The sequence below is a fragment of the Misgurnus anguillicaudatus genome, chromosome 22 (genome assembly GCF_027580225.2).
Source record: "Misgurnus anguillicaudatus chromosome 22, ASM2758022v2, whole genome shotgun sequence".
Lineage (NCBI taxonomy): Eukaryota > Metazoa > Chordata > Actinopteri > Cypriniformes > Cobitidae > Misgurnus > Misgurnus anguillicaudatus.
In genome coordinates, this window is record NC_073358.2 from 23,167,414 (window position 1) to 23,185,623 (window position 18,210).

General features: G+C 37.9%; 3 protein-coding genes across 4 annotated transcripts in view; 2 read left to right on the forward strand and 1 right to left on the reverse strand.

The window, feature by feature from the left end:
* Window positions 1-45: 45 nt before the first annotated feature.
* smn1 (survival of motor neuron 1, telomeric) lies at window positions 46-5,402 on the forward strand. 2 transcript variants are annotated; one of them, XM_055200077.2, is made up of 9 exons: window positions 46-182; window positions 436-507; window positions 755-874; window positions 962-1,159; window positions 1,264-1,437; window positions 4,715-4,789; window positions 4,910-5,023; window positions 5,140-5,209; window positions 5,319-5,402. In XM_055200077.2, the coding sequence occupies exons 1-8, from the start codon at window positions 138-140 to the stop codon at window positions 5,194-5,196; spliced, it is 855 nt and encodes a 284-aa protein (XP_055056052.2). In that variant the 5' UTR covers window positions 46-137; the 3' UTR covers window positions 5,197-5,209; window positions 5,319-5,402. The 2 variants fall into 2 exon arrangements, with proteins under 2 accessions (XP_055056052.2, XP_073716788.1); XM_073860687.1 differs by having other exon boundaries at window positions 1,264-1,436; window positions 4,711-4,789.
* Window positions 5,403-17,295, reverse strand: nos2a (nitric oxide synthase 2a, inducible). Its single transcript, XM_073860685.1, has 26 exons — window positions 17,157-17,295; window positions 16,976-17,060; window positions 16,775-16,900; window positions 16,534-16,682; window positions 16,089-16,251; window positions 15,911-16,002; window positions 15,185-15,326; window positions 14,646-14,785; window positions 14,072-14,246; window positions 13,854-13,955; window positions 13,555-13,749; window positions 13,312-13,394; window positions 12,083-12,227; window positions 11,811-11,915; window positions 11,668-11,717; window positions 11,409-11,583; window positions 11,148-11,268; window positions 10,877-10,955; window positions 9,366-9,556; window positions 9,076-9,242; window positions 8,577-8,784; window positions 8,361-8,448; window positions 7,977-8,095; window positions 7,557-7,702; window positions 6,102-6,296; window positions 5,403-5,966 (listed from the first exon to the last, which is right to left on the reverse strand). The coding sequence occupies exons 2-26, from the start codon at window positions 17,039-17,041 to the stop codon at window positions 5,928-5,930; spliced, it is 3,261 nt and encodes a 1,086-aa protein (XP_073716786.1). The 5' UTR covers window positions 17,042-17,060; window positions 17,157-17,295; the 3' UTR covers window positions 5,403-5,927.
* rtkna (rhotekin a) overlaps window positions 16,125-18,210 on the forward strand; it is a 141,445-nt gene continuing 139,359 nt past the window's right edge. Inside the window, exon 1 of the mRNA XM_055200071.2 lies at window positions 16,125-16,262. The gene's annotated coding sequence lies outside the window, so the exon portion shown is untranslated. The remainder of the gene's footprint in view (window positions 16,263-18,210) is intronic.

Genomic DNA, 18,210 nt, shown 5'->3' on the forward strand with positions numbered 1-18,210 from the left:
CTGAGTTGCTAAGCAACACGCACGTCCGATATGTCGCAGGATTTGAGCGTCATCAGCGACAGCGTCTGGCGTACATCAGCTGCGCACGTTGTACTTTGAGAATATTTTTGCTCTTCTGTTTTAAACGCAGAATCCAGATGGCAAATGGTGAAGATGTTGTATTTTGTCGTGGAACGGGTCAAGTGAGTACATTAATCAATTTAAACGAGAATCCATAGGTTAGGATTGATTTACTGTTGATTTGTTTTACCTTGCAACGCCAATTGATTCTGTTTGCTAGCTAACGTTAGCTAGTTTATTGACTGTTAAAAGTAAATCCAGTATTCTTGATTTGCTAGTGCTTTTTAGGTGACTTGTGGTTTTGCTTTTACAACCAGTTGAAGTTGTAAAAATGTAGTGGATTGTTGTGGCTAATGCTATCTTTCCTTTGTTTAGAGTGACGATTCTGATATTTGGGACGACACAGCGTTGATTAAAGCTTATGATAAAGCAGTTGCTTCGTTTAAGGTAATGCTATTTAAATGTCACTGTTAAGACAAACGACCATACAGCATGTATTATGCCATAGGTGTGCAGACTTTTCTAAATGGACAGATACCGAATGACGTCAAACAACCGTGAGATCGATTCGAAAGTACTGGTCTCGCGGTACTTAAATGTCATAAGCCGATCAATCTGCGCAGCGCCACATAAAGTCTGCATTCCGTTTGCTTCTTGCATAAGTATAATGCTTTGTTACTTCTTTGCTCACCAGAGTGCATTAAAAGGAGAAAGTAATGTGACACCACAGGAGAAAGAAAACCCTGGAAAAAAGCGGAAAAACAACAAAAAGAGCAAAACCAGAAAAAGATGTAACACAGAGCCTGATAAAGAGGTAATTTACGAGCAGTGTCTGTAGTTTAATTTTAAGTCATATAGGCAAAGACAGGTAAAGTGAAATGTGTAAAATTGTGTCGTGCAGTGGCAAGTTGGAGATTCCTGCTATGCATTCTGGTCTGAGGATGGCAACTTGTATGCTGCTACGATTTCTTCAATAGACCAGGAGAAGGGCACCTGTCTTGTTATTTATACTGACTACGGCAATGAGGAAGAGCATAAGATTAGTGACCTTTTGACAGAAGGGTCAGATTTGGATGAAGACGCTTTAAAAACAACAGATGTGCGTAATCCATGAAGTGCATAGTCTATATATATAAAGCTCCAATTTTGAGTACTTTGAGTGTTTATGGATTACTTTAATAATGCTTTTTTGCCTAATTGTAGACTATAGAGGTTGAGTCATCGACAGAGGAGAGTGATCGATCTTTTACCCCACACCAGTCTGGTCCTCAGAAACACAAATCTAAAGGCAGGTCTCCCATGGGGCCTCCAGCATGGGTTCCTGGTTTCCCTCCTGGTTTACCTCCTGGTCCCCCACCAGGACCTCACTTCCACAAGGTAACGTAATAGCACTGTGACTCTCTTTATTTTAGTGGTTAATGCTGGTTAATTACAATATTTTAGTAATTGTCAGCATTAAACGGTCAGTACTCGCCATAAAAAAAGGTTAACTTTTTAACATGTTTGGGCAAGCCAACATTTGATCTTCAATGAAAGTCATAATACATTGTAAAATGACACATAATGCCAATGTGTAGAACCTACTTAGTAAAACCTGTCATATTTAATCCTCTGACATCCAGTGTACAATGTTTTCTTTTGTTATGCGGTACGTGTTGTCATCTTTCTAAGAGTTCTCTTAGGCTATATCCACACGAAGCCGCTGCATTCCCTATCCGATCATTTTTTTTCCTTGCTCTAAAAAAATAATCCGTAAACACGAAACCACTGAAACCGACTGAAAGCGGTGTAGTATATATGCCGGACCAGTATGGGGTGCTGTAATTCTGCCACAGATATACACTATACACGGAGAAGAAGACTTTGAGCATGCGCATAACCAACGTATGGTGTTGTCCATTATCGCTTATTGGTCACCACAATTGCATAGAAGCAATAGATTTTGCTGTAATAAAGCTAGTAGGCTTTAGTAGCTTCTGTAGCACGAACACAATCACGTAGTCCGCCGTTATTTTTGTTGCTGTTACGTGTAACGCTTCCGACACGTGATGTGATGACGTTTTCGCTTCACAAAATATACGGATTGGCTGTACAGACGAAACCGCAAGGGTGTCTGTTTCAGATTTATCCACTTTAGGACCCGCTTTCAAAAAATAGCGGATTCAGTCTCCCAAAACGCCGGATCCGTGTGGATGAAACACCAATACGATAACAAATATATACGTATGCAGTGATACGCGTCTCCGTGTGGACAGCCCCTATTATTCAGAAAATAGACAGTTGGTGAATGACTATGAGTCTGTCAAGGGATTCACATTATTTGAAGGCCATTTCACTGTAAAGAAAATAAGTGTTACAGATTTTAGACAAACAAGCCAAAAATGGCGTACGGCAAAAAAATATTCAGAATTGAACACCTGTAAGCAATGTTCCCTTTATAAATCACAGATCACCTGCAAGTGTGCAATGTGCATATGTGAGTTTTTAACCATGAATGGTCAATGCAAGGCAAGCACCTCATTAATGCTGATCTGCGTATTAATGAGACTGTCATCCAGTTGTTCTTTCATAAGCTGGTATGTAACCCACCAATAAATCCACGGCACTGGCATAATCGTTCAGCAGTGCCATCATGCAGCGTTACGTCAGGGGTTGCCGTAGCATTTGTGTTTACAGCATTTAGATGTTAACACCTTGCCAAAATCACAGCTTGAATTAGTGGTTTGTAGACAAAAATGTAATGGGCGAACATGAATTCTTCATGCCGGTTTTGTTATAAACAAGGTGGCGGCTCGGGACTGCTCATCCGACGGGCGCAAATTCAACATAAGTGTTTGGAGTGTCACGTGTTTTCCTTGTGTTTTCAAAATGTGTGTTTTTGCGTCATGTCAACCATGTGCATCATGTGTTTTGTCAAGGTGGGTGCCTGCTGCACACACATCAAAACAGTTTATGATAAAAGAGACGCTCACGTTCACAAAATACAAGCAACATGCAAAATACGTGAGTGTCTCACTTTTATATAAACCCTTTAAATGCATCTGCAGCAGGCACTTATTTTGACAAAACACGTAATGCACATAGGATCACTCGACGTGCAGAATACACATTTTGAAATTACAAACCACACACATGACGGCCTATATACATGTTGTGATCAACTTCACATCGAGCACCCTCGGAAAAAGAAGTCATCGGCCACCACTGTATAAACACCATAGATGGGACTGATAACGAGGACAGAGAGAGTAATGATTCTCCAAAAGTTAAAATGGCTTCATTTCCAGACTTTTACAATTTATGAGATATGAACAGCATTTAAGGAAAATAATTAGTTCTTTACACACTGTGATTTGCAGTTTTCTAATGTTAGGGTATTTGATGTCATCTCCTTTTTCTGCACTCTCATAGTGGACAATGTAATGGTGAGACAGCACTGATAAAATATTTAAAATGAATTTTGATTTAAGATTAGAGTTGGATTTTACAAGGTGTATATGAAACAATGATCACTCAGTACAAGCGCAAATAACACTTCTGGATTTAATCTTAATGATAACGCGGATCTAACGGGAAATGGAGGGAAATCAGCATCAGTACTTTTTCCTGGAAAGGGCTTATCCTAGTCCCAGACTAAAATGCATGTTTGAGCTGCCTTGATTTAAAAACATCTTGCCCTGACATATCTTAACATATATCAGTGCTATTGATTTGTCCCAAGATGCACACGGTATTGTTTTTGTAAGCCATGTTGGTAAAAATTGCAATCTGATTAAAATGTTTGTTTGCCGAACGTCTGCGCAGCCAGGATTGCCAGATTCCGTATCACAACAATCCTAAATGGACATTCAAAACTAGCCCCAAAGCATCCCAATGACTATTTACAGCCCAAATACCAATAACTAATGAACGAAATACTTTCATCTTTAACCCGCAGAAAAAAAACAACTGGTGGAAACAGTTTAAACAGTAGCTCAAATCTAAACTTGTTAAAAAGCAGAGGACTTGGCAACGCCACGCTGCGGACAGCATCTCTTGTCGAGTTCAGGCTCTTTATCTCTGGATTAAAGTCAAAGTGGAAATGGTTGTTCTTAAGAGTTAAGTTTACAGATATAGGTAGTGAAAACACACTTTTCAAAATGCACGATTTTATTGCTTTAAGTAGCCTAATGTTTTAATAATACACATAAACACGGCAGAATGTAAATCGCGTGATCCCCTTACCTTAATAATGCTTGATGCCATTGCCTTGCTATTTCGTGTTTCTTTGACGAGAATCATGAGATATAAGAGTTTAATATAAGACATAAACTTGAGCACAAATGTTTTGCGCATGTGCACAATGTATTTTTTGCATCTGAATGAGAAAATACTACGATTTACGCGTTTACATGCATACTTTTCCTCCTGCGGATCGGATCACAGTTCAGAGTTTACATGAAGGCTTTTCAATACGATTGAGCCATCAATACGATTATAAACGGATTATTTGGTTGCATGTAAACGTACCTTGTGTCACCTATTCTGCTTGTCTGCAGAATATGCCTATGCATGGCTTGTATAAATATGTCCAAGAAGCCAACAATTTGCATGTCATTTTCTTCACATTAAAGTATAATATTGTTGTCAACTACTATGACTATGTTCTTCGCAGAAGGATGGCAGACGATCAGAAAGCCCTGGGCATGTCTTCCCTGGATGGCCTCCTATGATTCCACCCTGTCCCCCAGTAAGAAATAGTATACTTCTCAGATCTATAAAAAAATATTGTAAACGTCTCTGTTCTGTATGATATATTTAATTAAATGTGATCATTTATAGCTTTTTATAACTTTTTGTAAACTTCCAGATGATCCCACCACCGCCTCCTCCAATGAGTCCAGATGCCTTTGAAGATGACGAGGCCTTGGGCAGTATGCTTATTTCCTGGTACATGAGTGGCTATCACACCGGATACTATTTGGTACAGTTATTCTTTTTGCACCTGACAAACTTTGCATTATGCATTCATTTTACCTACTGACAGCTTTTTGTTATTCAGTTATTTACCTGCTTTTTGAAAATGTTTATTTTTCACAGGGCTTGAAACAAGGTCGTAGAGAGGCTGCAGCCTCTAAGAAGTCCCATCGTAAATAAAGCAACTATAAAAGTGATTTGTTTTTCAGTCCTATAATTTCATATAAGCTAGCTATCCCTGAAATTAACTTAATTTGTTTTGCAGATTTACAGATTTTAATATCCCTTTTGTTTTCCCATAGGTAACGTGAAGGTGCCATAAACTTGAATCAAGACTTCACAGTTTATTTTTTGTATTCTTTGTAAATAAATGAACTAGAAGTAAACATTTTTCTCCTCCTTTATTCAATAACACGTCAAATAATTACATTCAACAAATGATTTAACACAGTAATTAACATAAACAAATGATCAGATGCTGGTATACGTTTGTTTACAGAACATGTCACACATGGTATGAAGTAATAAAGTAAACAGAAGACATAAGAAAATGTCAGAATTACCAGTCTCACAAAAACAAAGAATGTGCCTAAACTGAGGTAATTATATGTGAAAATCATATCAACAATTAGTAAAATTTGATCTTAGATCTTCATTGCATAAAAATATTGTGCTGTAATGATAATGTGAACTTAAAACAATCCTTCAATTTTCCTCTTTAAACAGAGAATCTTAAAACACAAATCACTCTTGTGTATGAAATATTCATATTAAAAATATACAACAATTTTACATCCAATTTTACATGAAAATGAAACAAATTTATAAAATATCTATGTGTACCTGTTACGTTTTTTTTTACAGTTATTAGTTCAGAATAATGAGAACAAACATGTTGCAGCAAATCTCCATTAGGCTCCAAAAAGGTCTTCATGGTATCTCTTCTCAACCTGCCGACAAAAGCAAGATGTTATGAGCTCCCTAGTTACATAACATTTCAAACAAGGCGGATAAAACATTTCATAACTTAAATATATGAATAATAAATCTAAATGTATCCACAATTGGCGATTTTGAAAGCTCACCTTTAACTTCTCCAAATATTCTCCTGCCTCTGTGATGCTCATTCCAGTTTTGCTTGACAAGATCTCCTGCAAAGTGGAGGCAACATCACGAGCCATGTTCATGCCACCACAGACGTACAGATGACCTGCGTTCTTGTGTAGATCCTCAATGACCTTTTCACTTAGTTGTTCTCTTAAGATGTCCTGCACATACATCTGCTCCAAAACAGGACAAACATAACAGTTATAGAAAGGCAACTGAATTTAAATTAAAGAGGACATTCACAAGACTTTTTTTAAGATGTCAAATAAATATTTGGTGTCCCCAGAGTATGTATATGAAGTTTTAGCTCAAAATACCCCACAGAAAATTTATTATAGCATGTTAAAATTGCCACTTTGTAGGTGTGTCCTTTTAAATGCAAATTAGCTGATCTCTGCACTAAATAGCAGTGCCGTAGTTGGATAGTGCAGATTAAGGGGTGGTATTATCCCCTTCTGACATCACAAGGGGAGCTACCAAGCCCCTAATGCGGCTTTCACATAGGACGCGGTGTGCGCTGTGCTATGAAACCCATTAATTTCAATGGCTTCGCTGTGCACGAGCGGTTTGTTGTTACGTCGAGCAAAGCGCGAGTGCCGCGGTCAAAGTTCAAAATAGTTCAACTTTTGCGCTGCGCTCTGTGACGATTACCCACGCGGGGCATCCAAACAAAATGGACGAAAAGCTTATACTCTGAATTCCCGGAGCTCCTACAGGGACATCGGAAGGAAAGCCGTGTCATGAAAACAAGTAGCAATTCAAGTTGACGTGTCAGGTGTGTTTTAAATCAAGTAGCTCGTTGTAGGTAGGCAGCTTAAAGTTACATCAAATACAGACGGCAACATTAGTCTCTGTATTCCTCATCCACTATTTAACCCAAATATAAACACTGTAGTAATTTATTGAAAACCCCGCCTACTTTGGTCTGGCCAGCAGAACACAAATCACATGGCTGCGCTGAACCGCGTCCTATGTGAAAGCTGCATAAGGTGACATTGGAGTAAAAAAATCTAAAATTTAGTTTCATGTGCTCGCGTTAAACCTCCTTCATGTGCAGATTTTTTTTTAAGTTTAGTTTTGCGTGCGCGAGTGAAACGTGCAAAACTAAACACGATAGTTTCACGTGCGCATGCGATAGTTTCAAGTGCGCACGCAATAGTTTCAAGTGCACACACTATAGTTTCACGTGCAAACGCAAAACTAAAAGTCTGCACATGAAGGAGGATTCACACGAAACTAAACTTTATTACAATTTTTCTCCTTGTCCCCTTAGGGGCTCTGTAGCGAGTCAAATTTCAATTCACATGCTTGCAGAGAATGATTTACCAAAACTAAGTTACTGGGTTGATCTTTTTCACATTTTCTAGGTTGATAGAAGCACTGGGGACCCAATTTTAGCACTTAAACATGGAAAAAGTCAGATAAAAAGTTACCTTTGGTTTACCAGGTTGGCGAGAGTAAGCCGTACTGATGTTCAGAATGCCGTCAATTCTCAACTTCAGTGTTTCTACGTTATAAAGGTGATCTGTTGCCGAATTACGACATCCAAATACCAATGTCATAGGATTACATTTCAGTCCTAAAGATGAATTAAATGAAGCAATTAATTGATACAGTAAAAAGAGAAATGACAACTTGGACAGCAGTCTGTAATGCCTCTTTAACAGTGAAGTAAATGTATTTCATAACACTGCTATATTTCGCCATTACAGGACTGGCCTAACCAGTGGTATTTGTGGCTGGACTATCTGTCTGATTAATAAAGATGGTGGAAGTGTTTGGGAAACTTGTTCTCTAGGCTTAGTGATGCTTTTTGGTGTTAAATAGTAATAAAGTGAACATAGGTAGATTACCTTTTTTCACATCATGAAGGCGCTGTTGCCAGAAGCTGCGGAAAGGCGCGATACCACTCCCAGCCCCTATCAGGATAACCGGAGTGCTGGGTTCTGCCGGGAGATGGAATCCACCAGAGCTGAAATAATAAGGAATCAAGTCAGGAAAATCTCGAAATAGCATAAAGGGAATGTAAAATTGTACATACAAAATAACTGAGCTCGGTTTTTGTTTATTTTATATTATTAAATTGTATATTATTTCTATATTATTTATTATTCTTTTGTCTATTCTATATTTTTTTTAAATGCTACTTTGCCTTCTTAAATATTTCAAATAATAATAATTTATTTATGTGTTTTACAATATTTATTCATATACACAAAGCTGTCAGCTTTCAGTACCGATGAATAAAGCAGGGTACTGTGTGTCCTCTTTTGATGGTGTTAAGCCACGTGCTACAGGTGCCAAAATGCAGTGGGCCCTGTCCACCTACAATAGAAGCAAAAACACATTTGAAAAATAAACTCCATTTAAATTGCATTTGTTTTAACAGAACACAAGTCTAAATATGGCATGTATAAAATCATCTTTGGTTTGGTTTGATTTGGTCATCATACCTTGAGTGTGGTACTCGACCACATTTACGGTGAGGTGTAACTCATTCGGATTGCGGTCCAGTGAGGAGCTGACGGAGTACAGACGGGGTTTGAGCAGAGAAAGTTGGCTCAGAACAAATGCTGCTGACACTTTTAGAGAGGGAAATTCCTTAAGGACTTCCAAGAAGGTGGGCCTGTAGAAATCTTTCCATGTAGAATATTCCTGGTAATCCTAGAAAGAAGTTAGAATATTATTAAGGAAACATTCACATATTATACACATGCAAATGTTGGCTTCCTTAGGAGGGTGTGGCTGATAGCAAACATGCCCTAATCCGTTTTGAAATAATGATTTGCATGCCCTCGGCCTATCATGATGTTATGCCACCGTGTTCATACTTAAACTAACTTAACATAAACTATCATGGTCTTTACAAATATACAGTACTGTTAAACAACAAGTCTCTGCTTAAGTTTTACCATACACTTTACTAACAGAGATGGCGGATTGAATTTACTTATCTGATGCAAGGACCACAAGTCGTTTCTGATCTTCCTCTTGACCTGCTACTGTGGAGAGTTTGCGCAGTAGGCTTTGTGAAGGGGGAGTAGTGATATCAAGAAAGTATGTAAGAGCCTGGACCAAAGTGCAAGCAGGGATACGTTCATCCATCTGCCAACTCATCTCTTTAAAATGAAAATAAAGATGCATGAATTAATTAAACTGGAGGTTTAAAATCCTGACAGAATCATTTCCCATGCCTCAGTATGTCAAACAAGTAGCTTTTAACTGCTATTAGTGATAGTTACCATTGGTAGAGTCAGACAGCAACTCCAGATGAAGGCTCTGGTTAACAGGAGGGACATCGGTCAGGTGTTTCAGAATCCCATTAACCAGCTGTGAAGAATTCTCTGGAAAAACCCCTACGTGGTCTCCTGGTGCAAAGTCCAACGCCTCTGCATTCTCATCAATCTTCAGCTCAACTAAAATAGTAGAACGACTGAAAAAAAGTAAAGGGGGGGTTCAATGGTATTTCAAGCATTCTGACTTATTAACACAGTTATAGAGTTGTTTCCTCATGCTAAACGTAGGCAAAGTGTCAAAAAAGCAGTTGGACATGTTACAGAGTATTTCTGTGCCGAATGCACTACGCCAGGGTTCGTACAAGTTTCGGAAAGTTTTTTTCGATTACAGGTCCAACTGACGTTTCAGGGGTTTTCTATTCGTATCACTTCTTTAAATGGGCACTTCCCCCAGAAATCCCCGCAAACCCGTCAATCAGCGGGAGACGCTAGAGCTTGCAAACAGCTTATCACGCCACTCAGCTTTGTTTAATTTCAAAAGTCAACAATGGCACGAAAGATGAAGTGTGTTTTTGGATGTAAGGAGAAGACATCCAGCCTTATGAAAACGATGGATATAGTTTATTATCTGGGGTAGCAGCGGAGTTTTGCGTGTGTGTTTGATGCGGTGGATTTTCCCAACCGGGTCATGATGAGTTGCACGCGGTAAGTAAGACTTCTGTCTTATGTTGGAAATAGTCGCGTGCATATTATATAAATGACACGGACATGTAGTGAATCATAAGTTAAAACAGTGTTGTATAGTGTTGCATGACTCGTACTCGCTCCTCCTGCGGTATAACTCCTCCTTCATCTTTTCGTACGTTATCGGAAAGATTCGGTAAAGCTAATCTTTCTTTTATAAATCTGATTAAACTAAAGACTCTTCGGAGATATAAAGGATGTCATACTACTCTATAGGTACTCCAGATTAACATCAGAAATGCAGAAACAGCGTGTGTTACGTGAGCTTTAAACAGCACTGTCAAAATGTGTATACAATAGTGATAGACCGATATATCGGCCCGGTATTTGCAAGTTTTATGTGTATCTGCATCGGCCGATACTTTACGCCGATTTTTTCCGACATTATTTACAGACAGAGTGCTTGATGCCGCAAGCGATTGCAGGTCATGTGACTAAAAACAACCAACCTTTCCATGACAACATCGAAAGCTTGGCCTAACAGCTGATTACATAGCTAAACAAAGCAGGTTTTTATTTCTCATCTCTATGGGGCGGTTTCCCGGACAGGGATTAGACTAGTCCTAGACTAAAATAAATGTAAGAACATGCAATTTTTTTTACATAATTTTTATGATGTAAATTGAGCGAGCAAAAGCAGTATTGGCTTCAAATATCGGTTCAAGAAAACCGGCAGCCTGTATCGGTCATCGGCTAAGGCTGATGAAACAAAAATCGGCACTGAAAAATCCATATCGGTACAATGTGGTGGTCAAGAAGAAGCAGAAACAAACCTTGACCGAGAGCTCTGCAGTTTTTGCCTTCTCTTTAGTGTCACAGAAAAAAGAGTTTTAGAGTGAAGAGCTGACAGTGCTGTAAAGAGAAACAGTCATGGTAGTAAATATTATATAATCGGACAATTCAGATGCCTACATTTCTTAATACATGCAGGACTTTACTAAGGTATTTTCTAACTTAAGATAATGGACTTGACCGACCATTATTTCAAACAATTACAACAACTGAATAAATAAGGTATTGATAAGATTTTTGGTAGAGGTGTACCTGTAACATAGTCCAGGGTGCTGCTGTCATGCTGTATTCTGTATTTCTTTGGATCCCAGCAATCTGGTTTTTGCTCAACCCCTTTTGGCTGGTTTTTAATGTTAAACTCCTCGCATGCATCCTTCAATTGAAAACAAATGTTTCTCAGTCAAAACACGACACTGACATTACTCTAACAGATTGTCATTAGTTTGTTGTGCATGCTGTAGGGGTGCACTTATTTGCTTCATTACACCATAAAAACCCAAAACCTTCACTCACATTAAAGGCCGTGTAAGCCCAAGCCGAGAAAGCCTCCTCCTGTCCGTTAAGTTCATCGCCCTCCCCTGTGGCAGTCAGACGCTTGGCCCCCAACTCAGCAAGCTTGTCATCCACAGCATGGGCAAAGGCACAGAACTGTGGGTACACCCGTGAGCCAAGGCCAAACACACCATACCTGTAGGGATAACAAGAAGTCAGGGCTTTTCCTTGATAGACTAATCATAGAAGACGTTTACACTCTAACGTTAAAACTACAGACCTGATGTTGTTTGTCAGGTTTCGCAGGCTGAAAAGCTGCTTCTTAAAGCTCTGGGGTAAAGAAAATATTATTGTAATTGATACTGTTGGCAGTAAGACAAAATTTAACTTAGCCTATTGCTCTTTATAGAGCAATTCACATACCACGCCGTTTCCTGGACTCTCTCCGTTGCCAAACGTACTGGTGACAACCATCAGAAGGCTTTCTGTTTCAATCTCACTGAAGTCATAGTCTTCCATGCAAACTAGCTGCATTAGAAAACACAGAGAAGTGCATTTTTATTTAAATGTTTAAATAATACAGTGCCTGTTGGTCATACATTACTTTGCAGTGTCTGCAATGAACGTTTTCATATGGAGCAACATTTGCACCAAAAAATATTCATATACAGATTTTTCCAGGAAGCATTTCTTACCCTGGAGTCAAAGGCGCGGTTGAGCGTGGAGTTTAGTTTTTTGGCAAAGGTCAGTGATTTTCCTGTTTCTGTGGCATACAAAACAGTGCAGCGCACCCTCTTTGTCATAACTGCTTTGATGAGGATTTGTGAAAAAAACACAGCTCTGCGGAAAGAGAAATAATTTCAATTACAAATGGCACTGGCAATGTAGTGCATCATATGCCGCGCTTCCATTACCCTTCAATTTGCACAAACTGAAATTGTGAATTGAAAATACGGGCAATAGAAACACGTAAACTGCGCAAAAATTAGCAAAAAAGTTTTTAGGCTAGCATAAGGTGGTTTTGAGGCAATTCGAAAATAGGGCTGTCACAATTATGAAATTTGGCTGCCGGATAATTGTCTTATAAATTGTGACAATTATGACAATTAGGCTAATTGTCTGTTTTATTGCTTTGACATTTAAATTTTATTGCTTTAACATTTATTCTCATAATTATTTTAAATTTTCGTAAAATAATTTTCACACATTGTTCTGATTATTAAATTTTAAAAAAATATATTTAAAATAAATATTTTCCAAGGTTTACCTGGCAGTAAATATTAATACACATAAAACATATTTAAAATTAATTATTTAATGAATATATATTTCAAAAAGTACTTCATAAGAAATAAACACAATAAAGTGTCTGAAAAATAACAAAATAAAAGTGCAATCAAAATTAATTGACTATACCAGAACATGTCTGTAGTGGCTGCAAAAAAATAATTTCCTTACAGATCCTTAAGAATAGCATCCTTCACTTCCCTAAATTTGGAATTGCTGTTTTGGAAATGTATTTTCTGTAGGCCTATGTATCTGAAATCATTGCGATGAGACGATTATTTAATCATTGTGACAGCCCTATTCGAAAAAGTAATAAACATCGCAAAACTGCAATGGAAACAGTTTTTTGCATTTAAGTCATCTAACGTGCATAAAAGTTATTCTTTAAAGATGCAAAATTGTGCGCTATAACCGCCCAGAAAGTATACCACATCTGGATAACACATCTGTGTCTCCTTTGATTAAAAATAATGGCAGCAATATGCGTAAACCTTTAACATCTGTCGCAATTATTTTTGGAATTATTTATTTTGAGAACAAAAAAACTGGAAACATTTCGCAATTCTTTTTTTATCGACATTTAAAAAAATATTGCAAAAGATTTGCGCAAATCTGTAATAGAAAGGTCTGGTGGTACCTCATGAGTCCCTTGAAGCTGACTTTATGTCTCCTGGGGGCTTTACTCTCATCCTTCCACTTGTGTGTTAACCAAGGATCAGTCTTTAAAACACCACATTTACAAGTAATTAGTTTTCATCACTTGATATTGTTACTAGCAAAGTACGGCCACAGGTGCAATTGCCACGGCAAGTATGTATTGATAAAATTTATAGTTTTAATGTACAGTAGGTTGTTTTAAATCACACAGATTATTAATCACCTGGTAAAAGAAGAAGGGGGAGAGGACGTAGTTGAGCATCTCCTGGTGGAACACAGGGGTGAGGGAGCCAGACATAGGTGGGACCAGCCACACCCAATCCGCTGGACAGCCTCCACGCACACGAACTTCTGTTTCCATGTGCTGCATGAACGACTCGCATGCCGTATGGTGGTCTGTGATGGTAACCTTATTTTTCTGCAGAGACATAAAACAAGACACAATTTAGGGACCACTAAATGTGCAAATGTTTTATATTTTCTAGGCATCACATGAGTGATAACCTTTTCGGATATTCTTACCTGGAAGCTATGCATTACAGCAACATTGATAGCCACCAGTGCCTGGTCTTTCCACAGTGAAGATAGCTTGCGTGTCTCTAAACCCATCAGCTGGCCAACACGCTGAAGGACATAAAGCAGTGACATTATGACTTCTGTTTTTACAAAAAGCACTTCGGTCATCCAAACCCTCTTGTGATATTCAGGTGCTTGTACGTGATAAAGTAAGAGGAAAGTACCTCCAAAATGTTGTACCGCTGGCTGTCACAAAAGTCCCTCACTCCAATCTCTGTACCCATGTACCAGCCATTAAAGGGACATGCTGTGAATTCTTGACCACCGATTTCCATTAACATGTTTGCAACTGCAGGAATTGCATACCATTTAAGGTTTAGGTCCTTAAACCACTCAAACCTAAACAAAAGCAAAAAGTAATGTTGAATACAATATAAACACAAAGCTGTATTCAGACCGGACTAGTTTCCCTGATATCTATGTATCTTAAACTGACCGACTGACATACTTTTTCATTAAATGGAGCCATTTACTTCCAGTCTTTGTGCTAAGCTAGGCTAGCTGTGGGTGCGTCAGACAGAGTTACGGCACGCACGGAGAAAAAAAGGTATGTATGGACTTATCTAACTCTAGGGGGATACGGTGAATAAGCTAAAGTCCCAAAAAGTCACCGTTTTTTTTTTTTTTTTGGCGAATACCCTTACAAAAGCTAAATATCTAGCTAAATTAATAGCAAATTATACAGCCAATCATTTCAGATGGCGCCCCTTTGAATCGAAATTCGAGTTAAACACTTACTGTGGATGCTCCATGGGGACTTCCAGAATCAAATCTTGAGGAATATCAAAAAGTTCAGGGTCTTCTCCATTTGCCTGTAGGACTAGTGGAAGTACATCAAAGCGGCCATACTTTGGTTTCCATCCTAGATGAATGCACACCTGTAACAACAATAAGCACTTTTCAGTAGCTGTCAACTTTGTTTATTTCTTAATACAGACAAATATTTGGTTGGCAGCTGAAATTAAATATTGTAAGAAAGATTTACAACTCTAACATGCTTCCATTCTACTGATACAAGATATTGGATATAAAAAGAGCAGTACAAACAAAAGTTATGGTTCAGTTGAAGTCAGGTTTTATTGTTGGTCAGAAATATGCTGTTCAATTGTGATTTAGGAATGTGATTTTAGAGATATCTGTCTTTCCCCATTCAAGTAGATGGGACTTGAATGCAAATGCACGACTGGAATAACTGCCTGGAGGCGATGCAAATGGCCGCCTAGTGGCGGGACTTCCCTAAAGGGACTTTGGTGAAACTTTATTGTACACATAGTTACCTGTGTAAAATCCACACTTGATGGGTCACCCATCACACTACCATCCTCCATCTGATAGCCAGCATACTTTATAAGCTGACCATTCCAAACACGGAAATCATGATCGCCATCAGTTCTTTTGGGGAACACAGTAATGGCAGATCTGCAAAACACAAAAGAGGCATTTTACAATTAAGTTGTTAAACAGACACATTATTTCTACCTGATCTGACCCTCAAAATTATTTTTATATTTTGTTTTATAATAAATATGTTTATATTTATTATAATATAAACATATTTATTTATGTCTGTGTTTTTATACTTTATATATACGTTATATTACATTAATTTAAATGATTCAGTCAAATTTATATATATATATCAACTATTTAAAAAATATACACACAAGCACATTTTTATGACTAAATTATTAGGTTTTTACGTTGTAGTTTAATTGATTTAAATTAGACAAGTCACCTTTTCTGTACTTTATAAGTCAGTCAAATTTTCGTAATTCAAAATATACAGTTAAACACTTTAGAATTATTATTTTTTTTATTTTAGTTTTTTAATAAAATAATAATAATAACGTTAATAATAATAATTAAAAGCCTTAATAAAATAATAATAATAATAATAATAATAATTGACAAATAAACAATAAAAATTATGTCACACAAATTATTTTACACATCTGTTTTTAATAATGTGATTTTAATAACTTAACAAACACAATGCATCCTACCTCACGTTCCCGCCATTGGTTGAGTACTTCAGATGATTACACATGGCGTGAAACATGTCCTCGGCTGTCTTGCACTGACGCGCATCGAAAACCTGTAGAAGATTGATGATTCTATTAACAACTACAAAAACCGACCGTCGAAAGGGAAAGGACAAGTTGCATAAAATAAAATCTCCACCTGTAAATTGGTCCATTGAATCCTGCCAATGCATCTCGGCGCGTTTCTCCACGCTTGTTTAGCTCCAAACGCGAGTTCATCTGCAGTGAGTGTATAGGATCCTGTAAGGGTGATTTCCAGTGAGACCCGCTCAACCCGTGCCTGGTGCTCCGTTGGATTAGGACTGCGTGAAAGGTAGGAGAACAAGTTATAACCCATCTACTGCAATGTTGGCAGAGTGCTTTGTTTTTCTTTGTTAGTCTGCGTTTATTATTGTACATTTACTAATGCTCTCCTGCAAAGAATCTCTATCTAACAAAGTCAAGAAGCTCTTAACTTGATTTGATATGATGTGAAAATAACTCATGATGACATAATCTCACGAAAAAATACGACGTTTAATTATTCAGCTAATATATAAAGTTTTTTAACACTTAAAAAAAGTTTATTTTAAAAATGCTCCTACATTTTAAATGATTTGTAGTACTGGTCGATGAAATCCACTGCCTGCGTGAGGATATCGCCTGAGGCACGTGTGTTGTTGGAGGGACCTCGTATCAGAGATTTGGGATTCATTATGGAGCCCTCGCAAGTTTTTGAACTGCAGGGTGTATTCTAAAAACACAATATATATTTTATAGAAAACAAAATTATTTATAGAAAACATTAAATGACTATAACTCTATCGACCTGATGGTCACTGTTACCTGAACCGCTCTTTGATGCAGTGTATCTTGGGTGACCGAGCCATCCTTGTAGTTTTGTAAATGAACAACTGGACACCGAACTTGGCGAGCAACTGGACATCGAACAGTGCGATCAGCTGACAAAACCTAAATAAAAATATCACTTTGTTAATCAGGTTGAAAGTCATAATAAATATTTGTCTGAATAAGATTTGTTTTCACCTTAGATGTCCAGACCTCAGTTGTTTTGTCTTTAACAACACTTAGTATTTGAGCTTGCTTCCCCATCCTGTTCAAAATAGTGTACCTTATAAAAAAAAACACAACATAATAAATAAGTGCATTACATTTTCAAAAATGTGATAGTATAATGAAAAGTAGAAAAACAAACCAAAGCATTTACCTTTTTTAAGTGTAAGAATTCTCTATCTCTACAGTATTTGGCAGTACTGGTTTTCCATCAGCATATGAGCATCCTTTTATATAGTGCATGCGCCAGTGCCCTGGGTGGGTCATTGTGTGAACATCTGGGTGTAAACTGTAATGGAATCTGTAGACAAACCCATAACCAGATAAATAGTTGTACAGTTATGAACTTCCTTGAATAAAAGGAAGATGCTCGTAAATGAGATTTCCTTCTGCTTTATTATTTTATATCTTATCAGCATTTAGTCTAAAATTAAGTTACTAAGTAACTCTTGTGGGGTTTTTACTTTTAAAGGAACACGCCCACATTTTGGGAATTTAGCTTATTCACCGTATCCCCCAGAGTTAGATAAGTCCATACATACCTCTCTCATCTCCGTGCGTGCTGTAACTCTGTCTGACGCAGCCCCCGCTAGCTTAGCTTAGCACAAAGACTGTGCATGGCTCCAGCTAGTATACTGCTCCCAATAAGTGACAAAATAACGCGATAATTTTCTTATTTATGTGTTGTGATTTGTATAGTCAAACCGTGTACAAATAACAAGGTGATATGAGACACAGCGATCTTTTAACAGTATACATACTGAGAACTATATTCTCTGAAGACGAAGCACTGCCGCATGGGCGGAGTGATTTGCACAACTCTGACCGAACTCTCTGCTCCTCACCAGGGGCTTCTCGTGTGCTGCGAGCAGATCACTCTGCCCATGCGGCAGTGCTTCGTCTTCAGAGAATATAGTTCTCAGTATGTATACTGTTAAAAGATCGCTGGGTCTCATATCACCTTGTTATTTGTACACGGTTTGACTATACAAATCACAACACATAAATAGGAAAATAATCGCGATATTTTGTCACTTATTGGGAGCAGTATACTAGCTGGAGCCATGCATTTCCAGTCTTTGTGCTAAGCTAAGCTAGCGGGGGCTGCGTCAGACAGAGTTACAGCACGCACGGAGATGAGAGAGGTATGTATGGACTTATCTAACTCTGGGGGATACGGTGAATAAGCTAAATTCCCAAAATGTGGG

Coding starts and splice junctions, on each gene's coding strand:
- smn1 (XM_073860687.1), top strand. CDS start 138: ATGGCAAATGGTGAAGATGTTGTATTTTGTCGTGGAACGGGTCAA. Junction 508..754: donor AAGCAGTTGCTTCGTTTAAG/GTAATGCTATTT, acceptor TTTGCTCACCAG/AGTGCATTAAAAGGAGAAAG. Junction 4,790..4,909: donor TGATTCCACCCTGTCCCCCA/GTAAGAAATAGT, acceptor GTAAACTTCCAG/ATGATCCCACCACCGCCTCC.
- nos2a (XM_073860685.1), bottom strand. CDS start 17,041: ATGGGGAAGCAAGCTCAAATACTAAGTGTTGTTAAAGACAAAACAACT. Junction 16,683..16,774: donor TGCATCAAAGAGCGGTTCAG/GTAACAGTGACC, acceptor TTGTGTTTTTAG/AATACACCCTGCAGTTCAAA. Junction 11,269..11,408: donor GGGCTTACACGGCCTTTAAT/GTGAGTGAAGGT, acceptor TTTCAATTGAAG/GATGCATGCGAGGAGTTTAA.